Here is a 20,213-nt window from a genome sequence, read left to right as displayed (position 1 = left end):
GGATAGTGGGTGGAATTTGCATAAGCTAAAAGGGTTAACTAAAATCAGGTACTCCACCAACGGGTGGTAAATTACCGACATATACCCTACTAACGCCATCTAGTGACAGAAACTTATACCCCCACCAACAGCGGGTAAATTACCGATACATACCCCACTAACGCCATCTAGTGACAGAAACTTATACCCCCACCAACGGCCGGTAAATTACCGATACATACCCCACTAACGCCATCCAGTGACAGAAACTTATACCCCCACCAACGGCCGGTAAATTACCGATACATACCCCACTAACGCCATCTAGTGACAGAAACTTATACCCCCACCAACGTCCGGTAAATTACCGACATATACCCCACTAACGCCCTGTAACTTACCCTCGCGGTCGGTAAGTAGGAATCTACATTACCGATATGTCCTAGAACCGGCATAGCTATACTACTTTTTTCTTTTTTTATCTCCTTTTGTTTTATCACACCAACCCCACATAACCTTGGAGTGCGGAATCCAAGGTATCTGTAGGCAGATTTCCCAAAAGTCCCTAAGCAAAAAAAAAAAAAAAAAAAAAAAACAGTAATAGTAATGATAATTATAATAATTTTAATAATAATAATAGTAATGATAATTATAACAATTTTAATAATAATAATAATAGTAATGATAATTATAATAATTTTAATAATAATAATAATAATAGTGATAAAAATACTAATAATAATAAAATTGTATTTTGTTTATAATTCATCTTTAAGTAATTCATTATTTTTTAAATCATTACTAATAGTAGTTAAATTTTTCCAGAACTCCATTCTTTCTAAATATAAATTTTTTCCCATAAAAAAGTCTTTGGAATTTTTTATGTGAAAATACTCCAAGGAATTAGTTTTTATTGACTCCCATTGCGTTTTAATGTCCTCCGTAATTTCCGGTGTTGGATTTCTGTGACATATTTAAATAAATAATTAATTATTATTAATTAAATAATTAATTATTAATAAATTAGTTATTATCATTTGAATAAGTTGTAATTTTTTTTCATGGGAATTTTTTTCGTTTTTTTGATAAAAATAGTTGAGTATAAAATTTTACCCGGAATTTGCAAAATTGAACCATAGATTAGTCATGAGATCAATCATTCTGTGATCTTCTTTATTTAATTGTGTATTGGGAAATAGTTGCTCGGCGAATGGAAATAAATATTGGAGTTCATCACCATGACAAACGCCATAGTCGTTGAATTTATCACCAAATAGAACACTTAATGTTGTACTACCTTTGTAGGCGAAATAATAAAAGTACATTGACGAGGAAAAATATTTTAATTGTTCACGTAGGGATTGGTAATTTCCAAATAGAATCCAGGCATCTGTGTACATCTGCAAAAGAAATTATTTACTTTTTTAAATTTTTTTTTCTTTAATTTAAAAAATTTTTAAAAAAAATTTTGTATTTCTAAATTTTCTTTTTAAGTTAGAATTATATTTTGGGTTAATATTTTGTTGAGAAATTCTTACGTTTACTACAGCTTGACTCGATTCGTTGAGAGAATGATTATTGAAATAAAACTTTCGTAGACTCTTTGATATTTTTTTAAGTGAATTTTCCGAGTAATTGTCGTCACATAATGCTGACATTGGTCCAATTTTTTCGAAATTCTTATCGAATTGTGTAAGTAGTTCACCATTTTTTACACCAAAAAGTCCTAAATTTAAGAAAACGATACAAATTTTGTTTAGGAAAAATTGTTCTTGTTTCAGTAGTTAAAAATAGTTTTGGTCAGACGAAAATTGGGATTTCTGAGAATTTTGATGTGATAGTGGTAAAAAGAAATTTCGATCAGATGGATTTTTATGTTTCGTAATTAGTTAGTCGTTAATTAATTCTGTTAGTAGTGAAAATTAGTTTTAGTCAGACTTTTTTTAAACTACTTTTTATTTGTTTTTTTTTGTGACAGTAGTTAAAATCAGGTTTAGTCTGACTTTGTTTTTTAAATTACTTTTAAATTTCATGTCAGTAGTGATAGACTGTTTTTGTCAGACATAACGTTTCAGATTATTTTTAGTATCAGTGATAAAGGAGATTTTTGATCAGACATGAGTGCTTTACTTATAAATCTAGTGCAAGTAGTGCAAGCAAAATTTGGTCAGACATAATTGCAGAAAATCTCTTTAGAATTAGTAGTAAATGTAATATTTAGTCAGACAATCTTAATTCCTATGGAATAATAATAATGATTAAATAATATTTATTTAAAGAAGAATTTTTTCAGTATCAGTAGTAAAATTCAATTTTTGTCAGACATAACTTTAAGATTTTTGTAAATTTGTTAGTAGTAGAAGTCAATTTTAGTCAGATAGGGATGTATTCTCGTAATTTTAATATCAGTAGTAAAAATAAAGTGTCAGTAGTCAAGGTGAATTTTAGTCAGACAATTTGTCGTCAAATCTTATAAATTTTATTTCAGTAGTGACAGTCGGTATTAGTCGTACAAAATGATATAATTTTTTTAGTAGCAGTTTAAGTAGTAAGAGCAAGTTTTAGTCAGACAACAATTTATTAAAAATATTTGTTATATTAATAGTAAAGTAAGTTTCAGCGAAAAATATTTCTTAATATTTAGACACATATTTTCAGTAGTAAGATGAGTTTTTAGTCAGACGGCAGTTTATTTTAATAATTATAGTGCGTAAATAGAAAAAATATATGTTTTCTTAAACCAATTAATGAATTAATTTTTTTTTTGCATTTTAATTTCAGTAATAATAAAAGTAGTAAATTAAAGTAAAAATAGTTTTCTATCAGATTTAGATTTTTTTGAAGAAATATAAAAATTTTTTATTGACTTAAAACTCACTGGAAGCTCTGAAAGCTCCTTCGTCTGACGTAAAACCCGATAACCATGGAATATCCATTATTTTTTCATTTTTTATCAAAACAGCCGGGTCTTCTGTTAAAAATGCTCCAGAATGTTCAGGTTCTATGACTGGTCGAAATGGAATTATTGGACAATAATCGAATACCTAAAAATAAGAGTAGAAAATTTTTAATAAATTATATAATATGTAAATAAATTAATTCCGTTTTTCTAAGTATATCAAATTGATATGACTTTTGTCTTAATTTGATATCCTTAGAAAAACTGTGTTAAGAAATCTAAATGAAATAAAAAAATTGACAATAAATTTACATCAAATTTGTTGTCGGTAGCAATAATATCAATTGCGCTTTTTTTCTCAAACAATTCAGTAATTGTTTCGAATTATTAGTTGGACATTCAAATAGTTTGGCCAATTTTTCCGCATTTTTCTTTGCTCTCTCTGGTGTATTAAAAGCCCAGGGACAAAAAGCTGTTCCACTTTGTGAAATTCCTCGATGAAAGAGACCTAAAATAATTATAATTAGTAATACACTGAAAAAAAAATTATTTGATTCAAATAACTGATTACTATAGTCTATTATCAAATAAATATTTACTTGAATCAAATAATTTTTATTTCTGCCAATTGAATATGGTATTTGCTTCGAATACAAAATTTATTGGTTCAAATCCAATTTATTTGATTTAATTAAAAATCGAGATAAAAATAATTTCATGCAATAGTAAATATTTATTTATTAATAGACAAGTAATCGGTTATTTGAGTCAAATAAATTTTTTTAGTGTAATAATAGTATTATTTTAATTATTATTTTCAATAATAATTATTATCAATTAATTAATTTACCTCTTGAAAGGGGACTCAACATATGATAATGACTACTGACTCCGCCTGCACTTTCACCAAATAATGTCACCTTATTTGAATCGCCTCCAAATTCGGCAATATTTTCATGAACCCATCGAATTGCTTGCGCTTGATCTTTAAGTCCTTGATTTCCAGGAATTATTAGGTCACCTGTACTCAGAAAACCTAACGGACCTAGTCTGGAAAATATTTCTATTTGAATTAATTAAAAATACTAAATATTAATAATATTAAATGTTAAAAATATAAAAATTAATATAATATAATAAATATAAAAATAAACATGTGATTAAAAATTAATTCTTAATGTAATTATTTTAATTTGTTAATTATATACCTATAGTTGATAGTTACAAGTATAACATCGTGATCTAGTAAAAATTTCGGACTAGTTATGTCCGAATTCCCAGTACCGATAAAAAAACCACCGGCATGTATCCATATCATAACGGGATAATTATTTTTAGCCATTCCTTTTGTTTGTTGGGAAATTATATTTTCGTGGGTGTAAACATTAAGATATAAACAATCCTCATCGCCAACAACTTCAGTTTGAAAAGTATAATAATCTCGTTGAGTACACATATTTGAATGATTTTTTGCTAAAAGCACATTGCTCCACGATAAAGCTGGTCTCGGTGGCTGAAAATTAGAAAAAATTATTTTTTTCTATATTTAAATTTCAATTAGTGACTATATGACTGTTTGCTTTTGAATTAGTAAAATTTACTGAAAAATTAGTAGTAATTACTATTTATTAATCAAAGTTATATTTTTTTTTAATGGCTCGTGACATTAAAATAAATAATTATCAGAAGAAAAAAATTGCTACCAAGGCGAGGAATTATTAATTTCGTTGAAATTTCGTGATTTTTGGAAAAACCGTAAGAAAAAAATAACAATTTCTGTTACCCCACCTTTTTTTTATTTTAGGGTTTGGAGGGTTTACTTGGGTTAAAAATAAACAAGAAAAATTTGTATCCCGAACTTTATAGAGAAAATTTTTATTTGAATTTTTTCGTTGAATCAACGTTGGTAACTTTAGTTTCATGTTTACTAATTCAAAAGTAAAAAATCAGTGACTAATTAAAATTAGTAAACATTTGAGGCTCCGGATCTTAAAAGGGGACTTTCACCATGTAAAGTCTATGCGGAAAGTGCCCTTTTAAGATCCGGAGCCTCATTTTTACTAATTCAAATTTAAAGAGTTCTCTCTTATATTTTTTTTTCTATTTTATTATTGTAAAATTATTCAATGGTACAAACTTCAAATCTTAAGTCACCCAATGGTGGAACTGCATAGGGAATTCCCATGAAAGCAGCAATTTTTCTTCCTTTTCTGGTTTCCATAAAAATACCCTCGAGTGTTCCATTTTTAATTTGCACGACAGGATTCGATATCACGACAATGACAGTAATTAATTCAAGAAAAACAAAAATGAACAGTTTCATTCTGTTTGTGTCTTAAATTTTGTTGGTGATAAAATTAATTGTAATAAAATTGGAACACTTATTGAAACACAAGTACAAGGAATATCTATACTAGATTCACTACAGGAAATATTGTTGCACTTGCAGTGAAACTGGTGGTATAAAAAATGTACATTATCGCACTTTACAGTATTAGAATTTCAAGAACATGTGACTTGTGGTTAATTGTCTGTAGTAATGTATGTAATCTTAAAAAAAGTATGTGATTACTTTTAGAATATTATTTATTTTTAAGTTCGAATTTACTGACTTTAAAAAATATTGTCATCAATATTTTTTTTACTTCTTTTGAAGGTACTTTTACAATTCTCGGAAATTTTTTCTCTAGAAATAATTATAATTGATTAATTTCTGTATTAAAATAATTTTTATTTTTAATTTTTATTCTTAATTTTTAAAAATACCTAGCTATTTACATGGTAAATTATTTTTATACTGTAATTAAATTAGTAATTATTATCAGAATATTTAAACTATATTTATAACAATGATGATGGTTATTGAAACTTTTGTTACAAAAGTGGACGTATGAATTCCAATTGTATTTTCGAAATTGTGCAATTAATAATTGCTTTTTCAATTGAATTTCAATTGCTCTTTAATTCAATTTCACTTTGATTCAACAATATAAAAGAGGATTTGAATCTTTATTTTTAATTTTTTTTTTAAAGAAAAAAATAGATTATAATTCATCTCTTAACGAGTCTTTCCTTAAAGTAGGTGCTTCACGATATGGTAAATTATTCCAAAATTGAATTCTATCGTGAAGTAAATTACGACCCATAAACATCTTCTTTGAATTTTCTATGTGAAGATATTCGAGATCGTGTGTTTTCACTGATTTCCATTTCAGTGGAATATTTGTTGTAATTTCTGGTGTGGGATTTCTGAAAATTGAAATAGAAAAACCAATTATATAATAGATTATTATTATTAATATTATTATTATTATTATTATTATTATTATTATTATTATTATTGAAAATAATTATAAACATTTTTATGTAATTATAATTATTTATTTATAATTATAATTTATTATAATTATGAAATTGTAATTATTTCGTAATTTTTCATTAGTTTAATTTCCTTTTTCGATTAACTCACCCAGAATTTGCAAAATTGACCCAGAGTTCGGTTATGACGTCAATTATTTTATTGTCTTCGGCACTAAGAGGTGTTTCTTGAAATAATTGTTCTCCAACTGGGAATAAATATTGAAGATCATCTGCATGACTCACTCCATAATCTCGTACTTCATCGCCAAATATTCTGCTAAATGACACGCTTCCTCTGTACGCGAAATAGTAATAATAAATTGGCGATGATAAAACGTCGAGATGATCTCTCACTGCATTGTCAGCGCCAATAATAAACCACGCATCAGAGTACATCTAAAAAAAATTTCTACTTAAAAAATGGTAATTATCTTTTAAATTTAAGTACTTACTGTCTTCTTTATTAATTAAAATTGGCAATTTTAAAAATAATTAGAATTTAAAAATTTTCTAATTAAAATTTTTGTCGAAAATGCTAAAAAAATTTAATTTTTGAGAAATTATAAATAATTGCAGAAATTCAATTATTTTCAAGAAATTTTCTAATTTCAATGATTTTCAATATAGTCTACTATTTTAATAAAATTCCCCAAAAAGAATTCAATTAATTTTATAAATAATAAAATTTTTTTAAGGAATTCAATTATTTTCATAAAAAATAATTTTAAATTGTAGAAAATAATAATTTAATTAAAAGGATGAAAATGATTTTATCTCTCGGTCATCTTTAATTATTATAAAACATGAAGAAATCGATCACTCCGAGTCGAAGACTCGGAGTTATCGATATCTTCATGTTTTATAAAAATACTTTTATAAGTTGTTTAATTTAAAAAAGGTTTGAATTTAAAATTTTTGAATGTCTTAATTCCTGTGGAAAATCCTGTTCCAAAAATAAAATTAAAAATAGAAACTGTGCAAATATTTTTTTTCTTTTTCTAAAACAAAATAATAATATTGTTAAAAAAATTGTGATTCATAAACAAAAATAATGCAAAATAAATAAATTTTCAATTTCTTAATCGCAGTTGTTTAACAATTTTCTAATTTTGTTTAGAAGTAAAGAACAAAAATCTGCATTAATTTACATTTGACAAAACATAATATTTAACAAAATTTTAGTCTTTTAATGAAAAGAAGTGAAAAAAATTCTGATGATTTCTATTTGTCATTACAACTTTGAATTAATTATAAAATAAAAATAATTATAACATTAATTAATTATTAATTAATACTAATAAAGTACATGTTTCGGTAATCTGTTCGCAGTTTGAAGTTAGTTGTTGTTTGCTTTTTTGTTTCTTAACTTTTTTATAATTTTTCTTTTTAAATATTTTTAATTTTAAAATTAATGTATTGAAAATCATCAAATTGTTGCAAAGAATTTTATCAAAAAATTTGATAATAATAGAGTTCCTTCAAAGAATTTTATTATTTAGGAAAATAACTGAATTATCGAAATCAATTTTATTAAAATTTTTAAAAATCTTAATTAAATTGTTTTGAAGAATTTCTTTGAATTTTTTTTAAACTTATGGAGTTTCTTTAATAATTTTAATTGAAAATTTTGAAAGCAATTGAATTTTATGAAGAAGAATTTTATTAGAAATGAATTGAAAATAATTGAAATTTTGCTAAGAATTTTACTATTTATAAAAATCGTTGAATTGTTTCGAAGAATCTATTAAAATTTCAGGACATAATTGAAATATATGGAAATATTTAAAAATATTTGAATTCATCCAAGAAATTCAATTAAAATTGTTTTGAAAATAATTGAATTCCTCCAAAGTATTTTACTATTTATAAAAATAATTGAAATGTTTCGAAGAATTTATTAAAATTTTAAGAAATAATTAAATTGTTATGAAGAATTTTATAGAAGTATTTGAAAATAATGAAATTTTTTAGAGAAATTCAATTAAAGTTGTTTCGAAAATAATGGAATTTCTATAAAGAATTTTATTAAAATTAAGTATATTTAAAATAATTGAATATTTATCACAAGAATTTTATTATTTTTTGAAAATAATTGAATTCTTTCAATTTTTTTGATGAATATATGTAAAAATTGCATTGAAAGTAATTTAATTTTTATAGAGAATTTTTTCAAAATATTTTGAGAATAATTAAATTATTTTTAGAGAATTTTAAATTCTTGTTGAAATTGAATTTTATGGAAATTTTCTAAAATAATTAAATTCTTTCATGTAATTCTATTTAAATTTGATTTAAAATAATTTAATTCCTGCGAAGAATTTTAGTATTTATAAAAATGGTTGAATTTTTTTGAAGAATTTATTAAAATTTTTGGACATAATTGGAATTTATGGAAATATTTAAAAATATTTGAATTCATTCGAGGAATTCAATTAATATTGTTTTGAAAATCATTGAATTTTTGTAAAGATTTTACTATTTAAAAAAATAATTGAATTGTTTCGAAGGAGTTATTATAATTTTCGAAAATAATTGAATTCTTTCGTGAAATTTTATTAAAATTTTTGAAAATATGAACAGTAGGTAATAATTAATTTTGTACTTAATAAATGGATTTTTTAAATTTTGATTATGAAATTATTTAAAAAATTTATATTTGAAAATAAAAAATTTTGTAATTTTGTTAATTATAGTTAATTTTGGTATTGTCATTAAAAAATAATAATTTCCATAAATAGAATATGACTCACATGAGTTACTTCTAATCTGGTCGATTCATCAATATTACGATCACCTAGATAAAATTTGCGAATACTTTTTGTCACATTCTTAATCAAATGCTTTGGACAAACGTCTTCGTAGAGTAAACTTAATGGAGCAATTTTTTCAAAATTATCATTTAGTTCCTTAATGAGTTTGCCATCGAAGAGTCCGTAAATAGCTAGAAAAAAAATATTAATTAATTATTATTCATATATTGTTTTTAAAATTTACATATGTTATTATACATTTATTTATTAAGAGGATTATATATTTTGAGGCCACACTGCTTTATTTAGTTCTAAAGATTAAAAACTATTTTTGATGCATATATGTTAGAAGGAAAAAAATATTTTTAAAATTATATAACATTTTTTCCCATTTATTTTCCGAAGAGAAATATTTCCTGATTGGTAAATTTAGTATAATCTATTCTTTTAAATTATGGAAAATTTATTCAAAATCAGTTTTTTTCAAATCTATTTTAAACTGTTTTAATTTTAGTTTTTAATACTTTTTGTCTATTTTTTTAATTTTAAAAATATGATTTTTAATGTTTCTTAATTGAAAAGTGTATAGAATATATACTTTAGTTAAATTTGAATCAGTAAAAATGTTTACTAATTTGAGTTAGTGATTGTCTTTTTTGCTATTGAATTAGTAACTTTTCCTAATAAATAGTAATTTCTACTAATTTTTCGTATATATTTTTTTTTAATTTCGTGTATATTTTTTATTTTTTTTCGTTGTCTACTATAACTTACTTGCTGACTTTATTGCCCCTTCGTGTGAACTTATACCCGTCATCCAAGGAATATCAGCGATATTTCCATCTTTTAAACTGATTGCCGGGTCTTCTTTCAAAAATGCTCCCGGATGATTGGGTTCAATAACTGGTCTAAATGGTATCATTGGACAGTAGTCGAAGACCTAGAAAATAAATTAATTCTCATTTGTTTTAATAATAACTAATTAAATTTTTAATAAAAAATTTAATTATTATTAAATGAATTAATTGAAGTTAATAATTAAATTACAGTTAATAACTTAATTTCAGTTAATAATAACTAAATTATGGTAAATAATAATTCACATTTTTAATTGTATACAAATTATAAAAATTTATATTTTAATTGTAATTAAATTATAAAAATTAAATTTTTTACTTGTAATTAAATTATAATAATTATCTTTTTCAATTATAATAATTTAATTAAAAAGTAATTTCTTTGTTTGCTACTGAACTACTAATGTTTGATCGATATTTTCTACTCTCTTATAATACTCAAGTTTTCTCTTAAATTTTTTCTTACTTTGTATAAATATTTTTTTTTTATATTTATATTATAGATGATATTATCTCACAAACATATTTTTCCCTTTCATTAAACATTGCGAATTCAAGAGATTATAATTTGCGCATAGGATGCAGGACAAGAATTATTTTGCAACCGGCCTAGATTTTACATGTAAATTAAACTTTCTGTTTATCATTTCTCCGGTAGACTTATTGGTATGTCAGAATTTATGCAAATATATGTAACATATATATATTTATTAAAAACATGAACGTTAATCTGAGTGGAATTAATTTTTCTCGCGTCGTTAAATATAATTTTAAATGATGTAAGAAATGTTTATTTTACGCGTACACTATTTTATATTTATTTAACTTTTCATTTAGCTAGAATTTTTTCTTTTCATTTTACCTGAAAAGCTCTGTCTCTGGCAATAATGTCAATGTGATTTTTCGTTTTCAAACATTTCAACAAATCTCGTGAATCGCTCGTTGTGCAATCCATAAGTTTTCCCAATTTCTCCGCTTGCTTTTTTGCCAGTCCTGGCCTTGTCAATCCCCATGGGCACAGAGCTGTTCCACTTTGTGAAATTCCCCGATGAAATAGACCTGAAAATTAATTAGGTTATTTCTACTTGATTGAACTAATTGGTAATTAATAATAATAATGAATATTTATAATACTTAAATCAAATAATTTTTATTTAAGGGAAATTATTTTTAATTATTTTTAATTAATTTTTAAGTCATATAAATTTCATGCTATATTTATTTGGACCAAAAATTTCAGTATTTGAAGCAAATAGCTGTTAATTGGTTTAAATAAAAAATTATTTGATTCAAGTAAATATTTTATTGATAATAGTCAATTAGTAATCGGTTATTTGAATCAAATAAATTTTTTTTATTAATTAATTATCTATTTTGTCTAATAGTTGATTAATTAAATAAATTACCTCTTGAGAGGGGACTAATCATATGATAATGAGTACTGACACCGCCCGCACTTTCTCCAAATAATGTAACTCTATTGGGATCGCCTCCGAATTCGGCAATATTTTCATGAACCCATCGAATCGATTGGGCTTGATCTTTCATTCCTTGATTGCCAGGAATCACTAAATCTTCTGTACTTAGAAAACCTAATGGACCCAATCTGTAATTAATTTTCGAAATTTTAAAACTCCATTATTATTACAAATTAAATCGTTTATATTTTATTCTGTCAATTAGAAAAAATTATAATATTATAAATTAGAGGTTCAAAATATACACATTATTATATGCACCCGGAGAAATGTTTTTGATGATTTAAACATTTAAAGAAATCATTTTCTTTGATTTGTTTCTTCGATAAAACATTAATTTTCATTTGATAAAAAAAAAAATTTCTTTGCTTCAAAAATAATTTCTTTGTTTCAAAGAAATTTTCCTTTTTAAATTAGAGAATTATTTCTTCTGATCATTAAAGTTTGTATGATTTGAAGAACAAATTTCTTGGATTTAGAGAAAATTTGTCTAAATCAAAGAAATTTCTTTGAATAAAAAAATTGTTTTTTCGTTTAGAAGAATAATTTATTTTGAATAAAAAAACGGGGCTAAGAAACTGATTCACTGAGTAAACAATATATTTGGATCAAACATAATAATTATCATTATTATACAGTCAACCAAAAAATTATTTTTGAATTGAACAGAATAATTTTGATTCAATAAAAATTACGTAATTTAATTTTAAAATATATTTAATTTAAACATATTTTTTTAGTTGGTTATACTTATTTTTGAATTTAAAAAAATGTTTTTTCAGTGTTTTTTCTTAAATTATCATAACTTTTTTTCTGGGTGTATTAGAGTTATTTTTATTGAATATACCTGAAGTTGATTGTCACGAGAATAACTTCATGATCGAGAAGAAATTTCGGTCCATAGAAGTCAAAATTTCCTGCTCCGGTCACCCAGCCACCTCCATGAAACCATAACATAACGGGGTAATTTTTTTGCTTTATTGCATTTGAATTTGATGATGATAATTGAGGTGTGTAGACATTCAGATATAAACAATCCTCTTCGCCAACCACCTCTTCTTGATGTGTGTAAATATTTCTCTGAGTACAAATATTTGGATCTTCTTTCGCAGAAAGAACATTTTTCCACGATGCCGCTGGCTTCGGTGGCTGTAAGAATAATTATATTTTATTTTTATTTTATTTATATTATTATTTTTTTATTATATTATATTTTATTATATTTTTATTTTCATTATTATTATTATATTTTATTATTTTATTATATTTTTTCTTTTTATATTCTAGTAAATAATTCCTTTTATATTCTTTTTTATATTCTAGTACTTTTTAGTACATTTTGTACAAAAGGGCATTTACATTTTTTAAGCCCGTTTACTATGTAAAATAAAAAAATATAAAATAAAAATAATTATAAATATAATTAACGATAAAATAAATAATAGTAATATGTTTTTTGAGAGAGAAAAAGGGTTAAAATAAAAGTTGAGTATAGTAGAATAGTGGAATAAAAGTAATAGTAATAATAACAATAATAATAAAAATAATAATAATAATAATAGTATTGATAATAATATATTAATAATAAAAATAATAATAATTTTTTTTTTCATTCAGAACTATTTCATAGTGTAAATACTACACATTCTTTTCAAGGAACCTTGATACATTTTTCTAGAGCAACAAATTGCGAAACAACTTAAATAAAAAGGGAAAAAAGTTAACATTGAAGAAAATTGTAACGAAATTAAATATTTTTTCCTATATAGGGGAACATAGTCTAGGTCGGCCACCTTTTTGACTTTTGTTTATAACTTTTTTTTAAAAATGAATTTGGACAATTGAAGTATATGGTTGGAAAGTCCTGTTTAATAGGAACATTTTTTCTGTACAAAGTAAATTGACAGGTTTAAAAATGAAAAAGTTATAAAGATTTAAAAAAAAAAAAATTTGTAGTCCAGGTTAGCCATTACAGTCAAGGTCGGCCATGTTTAAAATTCAAAGGGCATTAATCGTTAAAAAATAAAATAACATGTTTGGAGTTACGGAAAATTGATTCTTTATTGTTTACAGTTTGTAACTTAATGAAATAACAAAATAATAACAATAAACAATATAAAAAAATAAATATAAATAAAAAAAAGTTTTGCACTAAAATATTAATAAAATTAAATAAAAATATTAATAAGATGATCAATTATATTATGAGTTATACAGAATTGCAGTTTTTGCAAATGAAGTAGCTCGTCCTCAACTTTGCGCATTTTAAACACATAGTGGCCGACCTTGACAGTAAGTAACATTACCGAATTGTTGTAAACAAAAAGAAATACGTTTCGGGATTCGATTTTTTACTTTGTTTTCCTTTCAACCATGAGTCCCACAAATTTTCTGCATACTTGCCTTGACGATTCAATTTGTTTTTTATCTTTTATTAATGGTTTTTCACATTATGCACAAAACTTTTTTTGAGCTTTTTTTGTACCGACGTCACAGAAAACACAATTTTCGATTTTCCGAAAATGTAATTGAACAAAAAGTTAGGTTTCACTAAGACAAGCTTCGACAAAAATGCGCGTAGGTGGCGCTAGTGAACTTGACAAAAAAACGCGAGTGGCCTACCTAGACAGTAGGCCAACCTTGACTACATTCCCCTATATAATTTCCGTCATTTAAAAGATAATATTCATTTCTTCTTCAGTTGTAAATTATGTGTAAATACTTATAAATTGTCTTCTCATTGCATAAGAGTATGCATCTTTTGAATGATATACATAAATTGACATAATAAATTGATATAACTCACTGGACATGTTTTTCCGCGATTACATCATTAATTATGCGTGAAAATTTTCATACTCCACATGGAAGTAGATTTATTTTTATTTTATATATTCTGTTAATATTTTTTTTTTTTTTTGCATTCTTATATCAAATGAGAAAGTATTATTTTTTATTTATCAATAAAAAAACAGGAAACTATTTTTCGAAAAAAAAAAATAAAAAAAAATAGTTTGGAGTTAAAGAAATGTATTTTTAAATTTAGTTTTGTTTTTATTTTTTTTTTTTCCTGTTATCGACCTTAATAAAATTAATTACAGTGGTAATGAAAATAGGTCTAGATACGGTTAAGTATATCTATTTAGTAGTAAATATAATTTACTGCTAAAATATATGTAGTAGTGTAATTAGCACATAGTATAGTTAGGAAAAATATTTATTTCAGTATATTTATTTAAATTTCTTTTACTATGTCTTTTACAAAATTGAAATAATTGACAGAGGTTATCATTGATAAATTAATCAGAACAGTTTAGGGGATTATCAAATGATTTACTAAACACTAGTTCATACAGATTGATTAAAAAATAAAAATTCTTTTGAAGAATTTAATTTTTAAATTATTCACTGAAACAAAATTTATTTTATTTAAACAAATTAGTAATCAATTTTATTGATTAATTTATTTTATTGATTATTTATTGAATTGGTTTTATTAGATTTTGTTGGTTATTTCAATTAAGTTTTTCATTCAATGTATAAAAATTACATTTCAATGTTCTAATGTTCTTTAAAGTCGCATACTAATAATTCATGACAAAGCTAATTGCATAGTACATAATTCATGTGTAAAAAAATTAATATAGCAATCGAATCGCAATACAGGAATTAAAAAATTGATCAGAACTTGTTCAAAATGAAGATGAATTGCGAATATTCATTCAACATTTACAAGAATAAAATTATCATATTCGTTTGAGAAAATTTTTACTATTGAGCAAAATATTTAATTGTAACAATTCAAATTGCAAATCACTTGGAATAATGATATCAAAAAAAAAATGTATCGAAAAAAGTAGAAGTCAACTGACCAAATAAATCCAAATAAATTTTATTTTATTTTATTTGATTCAAGTAAAATAATTTTTGTCTCAAATAAAAATTTTATTTGGGTGGAATAAAATTTTTACTTAAAGCAAATAAATAATTTAGTAGATTCTGAGACAAATTTACTTTTACTTAATTCAAGTAAATTATATTTGATTTAAATAAAATTTTTCTCTGGGTGTTTAGGAAAAAATTAAATAGTAAATTATATTTTTGTTTGTACTTACCTCGAATCTTAATTCTCCTAAAGGTGGAAGGGCATAAGGAATTCCACGGAAAGCAGCGATTTCTCTGCCCTTCCTACTTTTCATAAAAGTACCCTCGATCGTTCCATTTTTTATTTTGACTATTGGATCCGCGCCGGAAATTACGACAATCGATCCCAAAATAATAGGAATCAACAAATTCATTTTCAAATCAAATTTGAAAAATAATTAATAAATAAAATTTTACACTCTACTAAAAAAAAGTAATCCTAAATTATTTGGTTGTAGTTTCTTTTTGGTTATTAATTTTAAATCCTTTGGAATATGTCCAAATCCCAGGAACTAGGAATAAAAAAATTCTATTTAACGTTTGACTTTTTTTTACAATTAAAAACTTTTTATTAAAGTCGCGTTTATATTGAAATAAATTTAAATATCCAAATAAATTTGATGTGGAAAAAAATGATTTAAATTCTCTCCTTAATTTATGTATGTAAAAAGAGAATTTTTGAATTATTTTTCTCCATTCGAGAAAAAAAAATTTTCGCGAATTTATTTTCCTTTAAAATATGGAATAGAAATATATGAGAAATTCGTTACGACTCACGAGATAATTGGTACTGCCGATGCGAGTAATGGAAATAATCAGCGTATTTGATTCTCGCGAAGGTAAAATCGTGACTGTCTCTAAGAAAACCGGTGTCAGAATATTAAACCGTGTTGTTGCACATTATCAGTATTGGTGTCTATATATATATATTCTTATATCATTAAGTTTTTAAGTACACCAAGACACGTGTATATATCTTTTCGTTTAATAAAAAAAAACAAGTCCAAATACACACGGATAAAGCCATTTACGATAGATATACATATACCATACTTTAATTGAAATTGCGGATTAGTGTATGAAAAAAAAAAATACAAAAAGACAGGTGATTCTTTAACTTTCCAATTGGAGAAACCTGTTTTTTTTCTCATCAATCTTCAAGTTGCGATTAGAAAAAATAAACGTTTTAAAAAAAGGTTTGCCTCTTTTTTTCTTTCCATAAAGTCGATTTTTTCTGAGTAGAATTTTTTTTTGTTTTTATATTTCAAAGTTAAAAAATTTTTCTCGAAGTTTTCTTTCAAAATTGTTTTCAAATTTTCAAAGTTCGAAAATTTCTTTTCCAAATTAAATTTCTTTGAAAATTGTTTAATTTCTAAAATTCAAAAATTTTTTTTCCAAGTGAATTTTTATAGAAAAATTGTTTTCGAATTTCAAAAATGAAAAATATTTTATCTTTTTCGAAGAAAAATGTTTGTTGGATGTAAAAACCTTTTTTTTTTTAATTATTCAACATTGGATGTAAAAACCTTTTTTTCTATTATTCAACATTGGATTTTAATGAATGTTGAATAACAGAATCGATTTATTTATTCTACATCTTCTTCTCATAAATTTTCAATGTCTAGTTCAACTATTCATTGCTTGTGTTGATATAATATTAGATACAATTGAATATAAAATGCTTCTTGACGCATTTTAAATTTATGCAAAAGTCGATTAAAAAAAATATGATTTGAATATGAAAATGTTTACGTTTAACGGGAAAAAAAGGAATATTGGTAATATGTGTTTATTTTACTTTTTTTTTACTTTTATAATAAAATATTAGTTGATAAACATTTTTTACCTTATTTTTCATTATTATCATTAAAAAATAATGAGTAATTATAATGAAATAAATAATATAATATTATAATAGATTCCTCCCACAGAAAAATTTTTTTAAATTAAATAAAACCTTATTTTTGAACAAAATTAAAATTTAATTTTCAAAAAATTACTGATTTTATGAATTTTTTTTACTTTGTTGTGCCATGTTTTGAAAAGAGGTAAAAATTATAAACATTTATCAAATATCGCTGCCAAGTTGAATGTTTTTGTTGTTATTTTTATTTTTTCATGTAAAGATAATAATAATTATTTCCTACGTAATTATATATTCACTGTATGAAAAAGTTTTTAGACACAAGGCTATGAAAATTATATTTTTCGCAATTTTTGGTTTTTAAAATTTTTTTATCTTATTAGGTTCAAAAAAAAAGGTATATGGTATTAGTAGGTAGAAATTACGAAATTTTTCTTTTCCTTTTTTCAAAAAAGAAAAAATTTTTTAATGATGCAAACATAATAACTGACAAATTTTTTTATTTTTTTTTCTATAAAAAAATGTTTTGTTGAAAAATTTTGTTATGACAAATCGGTATCATGTATATTTGTTTATTTATTTCTAAAAAAATTCTGAAATTATTTAACAAAACGTTAAATGTTATTTTAAAAAAAGGTAATAAAATTTGCATAATTTTTTAATTTTTTAAGCACGACTTTAAATAAATTACTGAGTTTTTTTTAGAAATGAATAAAAAAATTTGCATAATTCCTATGCTTTGTTTGCACTACATAAGTTTGATTTTATTCATAAATATTAAAATTACTATGATAATAATTGTTTTCGTACAATTAACTAATTTTTTCTTTAATTATTTTTTTACAATTTCATAATGAAAATAAATGAGAACATAAATTTTATAGTTTTAATTTTAAATATAATAATAAATAATGAAATAGTAGTAATTATTAATTAAAATTATTCTTATTATTATTATTGAAAGTATTATTGTTATTATAGTGATTATAAATAAATATATTTCATTGTTAATTAGAATATCTTCCACTTTGTTAGAGACTCATTGAATTGTGAAAGTTATATACATTGAAGAAAATCATTAATTCAGAATTTATTATCAATTTGAGTCGATAAAAGATTTCACTCTAATTGACGATATAACTCGTAATGACGTTCATCTCGATAATTTCTTGAATCTGGAACAAAAAATTGTACAACTTGTTAAATAATTTTTATACAGTAATAATAATAATAACAATTACTACATTTTTGTCTCTTCTTGTTCTTAAATGTGAATTAGAAAAAATTTAATTAATTTAAATTCACTTGACTTTTTTTGCTATAAAATGTAGTAATTGACAATTTTTATATCGAATAAGTTGTAGTTAAAAATTTCTTATTAAAAAAAAAATTCAAATTGGTTGACATTTTTAGTTTTTCTAATTTCGAAATAATGGTTAAAATTTTTACTAATTTCAGACTTCGAAAGTTAATAAATATATAAATAAAGACAGTAAAGATTAAATTAAAATGAAAAATAAATAAGTTAGAAATTAAATTAAAATGAAAATTAAGTTAGAAATTAAATTAAAATGAAAATTAAGTTAGAAATTAAATTAAAATGAAAATTAAGTTAGAAATTAAATAAAAATCAAAATTTAGTTAAAAATTAAATTAAAATCGAAATTAAATATTTTTTTCAAAGTACATTTGTATCAGCTAAAGTAGATTTCGAAAAGTGTTTTAAATACTAACTAAACAGTTTTAGTTGGCGAAAGTAAATAGCGCGGTAACGTAGGCAGTTACCATATTAAGGCGATGTGACTGTATCTTATCTTCGAAGTGAACATAAGTTATTGTACAACACTTGCCAGTTAACTACACAGATGGCATGACTAGTATAACTGGAAGTGAAGATTATTTTTCCGAGGAATTTTCATGAAAAATATTTTCTATATCTTTTGATCCCTCTATAGATACGGATGTATTCAATGTATGTATGTAATATACATATACGAAGGGTGAGAAACCCTCGAAAAATAGGGGTCACTTGCTTGGTTTTGTGGGAATCCCCTCCCCACCCCTCTATCTCTTTCCCTCCTTCTTGTACAAAATTACACCACGATGCCATTACTATAAAGCGTCAAACGCCATTTTGTTTTTATTTCTTCATCATGACGAAAATTTCAATTTTTTCCCCTCAAAAAAATTTTTTTGGAGTAATTGAAAAATTATTATAGTGGTAAAATATTTCCTTTTTTTTTAAGTTGAATTGTTTTTAATTGTTAAATATTTTTTAATTTATTGTTTTGATTATTATTTAAATTTATTTGTTAATAATAAATTATAATAAATTTATTTATATTTTTTTCTTTATTTAAAATACTTTCCACATATCCTTGTTTATATTGTAGAATATTAAGTATTTAATATTCAATATCAAATAAATAAAATGAATATTAAATTAATATCAACATTAATATTAAATATTATTATTATTAATAAGAATAATATTATTTACAATTCGTTTTATTATTTTTTAGTATTAAATATTTAATATTGAAAATATTATTTCTATTTAATTAAATTATTATTTCATACATTTCATTTTTAAAAAAGCACAATTGTTTAAGAAAGGATTATCGTTTTACATTAAAAAAATTAATTTATCTTTTTTTTACATAAAAAAATACTTTCTTTGAATAATTGGTTAGTTAAATTTATCTAAATGAAATAATCAATTATTTGAGTATTATCCAATAAATGTTGTTTCTGTATTTATTTAGTTTTGTAACAATTGGGTTCAAAATAAATGTTTCTAATAACTATTTCATCAAAATATTTTATAAAGAAATATTATGTTAAAAATGTATAAATAAATATTTTAAAGAAATATTTCTAAGAATAAAAGAATTCGTAAATAAATATTTATTTTATATAATAATCAAAAAAATAATTGTTTGAATTAAATAATTTTTGTTGTACAAACAGAATTTTGTATCTAGCAATAATTTTAACAATAATAATTTAACAATAATAATTTCTTTAAAATATTTGACAAAAAAATTAATTAATTATTAAATTGATAATACATATTATATTAAACTAAATAAGAGATTATTT

The 20,213-nt window shown here is 23.2% G+C and overlaps 2 protein-coding genes across 4 annotated transcripts; both read right to left on the bottom strand.

The window, feature by feature from the left end:
* Nucleotides 1-737: 737 nt before the first annotated feature.
* On the bottom strand, nt 738-5,413 carry LOC122508529 (venom carboxylesterase-6-like). The gene is given in 9 exon segments (XM_043621943.1): nt 738-942; nt 1,093-1,379; nt 1,518-1,705; nt 2,858-3,023; nt 3,191-3,234; nt 3,237-3,386; nt 3,729-3,928; nt 4,087-4,391; nt 5,016-5,413. Coding segments are annotated over 9 exon segments (1,731 nt in total). The 5' UTR covers nt 5,202-5,413.
* Nucleotides 5,414-5,638: 225 nt separating this feature from the next.
* LOC122508476 (venom carboxylesterase-6-like) lies at nt 5,639-16,132 on the bottom strand. Of its 3 annotated transcripts, none has more exons than XM_043621853.1 (9): nt 16,025-16,091; nt 15,439-15,670; nt 12,171-12,472; nt 11,252-11,451; nt 10,708-10,904; nt 9,763-9,928; nt 8,989-9,179; nt 6,348-6,634; nt 5,639-6,127 (listed from the first exon to the last, which is right to left on the bottom strand). In XM_043621853.1, exons 2-9 carry the CDS (start codon nt 15,619-15,621, stop codon nt 5,923-5,925), a joined length of 1,731 nt encoding a protein of 576 aa, XP_043477788.1. In that variant the 5' UTR covers nt 15,622-15,670; nt 16,025-16,091; the 3' UTR covers nt 5,639-5,922. The 3 variants fall into 3 exon arrangements, with proteins under 3 accessions (XP_043477788.1, XP_043477786.1, XP_043477787.1); XM_043621851.1 differs by having other exon boundaries at nt 5,640-6,127; nt 15,439-15,759; nt 16,025-16,132; XM_043621852.1 differs by lacking the exon at nt 16,025-16,091 and having other exon boundaries at nt 5,640-6,127; nt 15,439-15,764.
* Nucleotides 16,133-20,213: the final 4,081 nt, after the last annotated feature.

The sequence above is a fragment of the Leptopilina heterotoma genome, unplaced genomic scaffold (assembly GCF_015476425.1).
Source record: "Leptopilina heterotoma isolate Lh14 unplaced genomic scaffold, ASM1547642v1 Lhet_54, whole genome shotgun sequence".
NCBI lineage: Eukaryota > Metazoa > Arthropoda > Insecta > Hymenoptera > Figitidae > Leptopilina > Leptopilina heterotoma.
Note: the sequence above shows the minus strand (reverse complement) of the source record. Positions and strands in the feature narration are given on the sequence as shown.

Coding starts and splice junctions, on each gene's coding strand:
- LOC122508476 (XM_043621851.1), bottom strand. CDS start 15,621: ATGAATTTGTTGATTCCTATTATTTTGGGATCGATTGTCGTAATTTCC. Junction 10,905..11,251: donor GATTAGTCCCCTCTCAAGAG/GTAATTTATTTA, acceptor ATTAATTTTCAG/GTCTATTTCATCGGGGAATT. Junction 9,929..10,707: donor CCAGAGACAGAGCTTTTCAG/GTAAAATGAAAA, acceptor TTTATTTTCTAG/GTCTTCGACTACTGTCCAAT.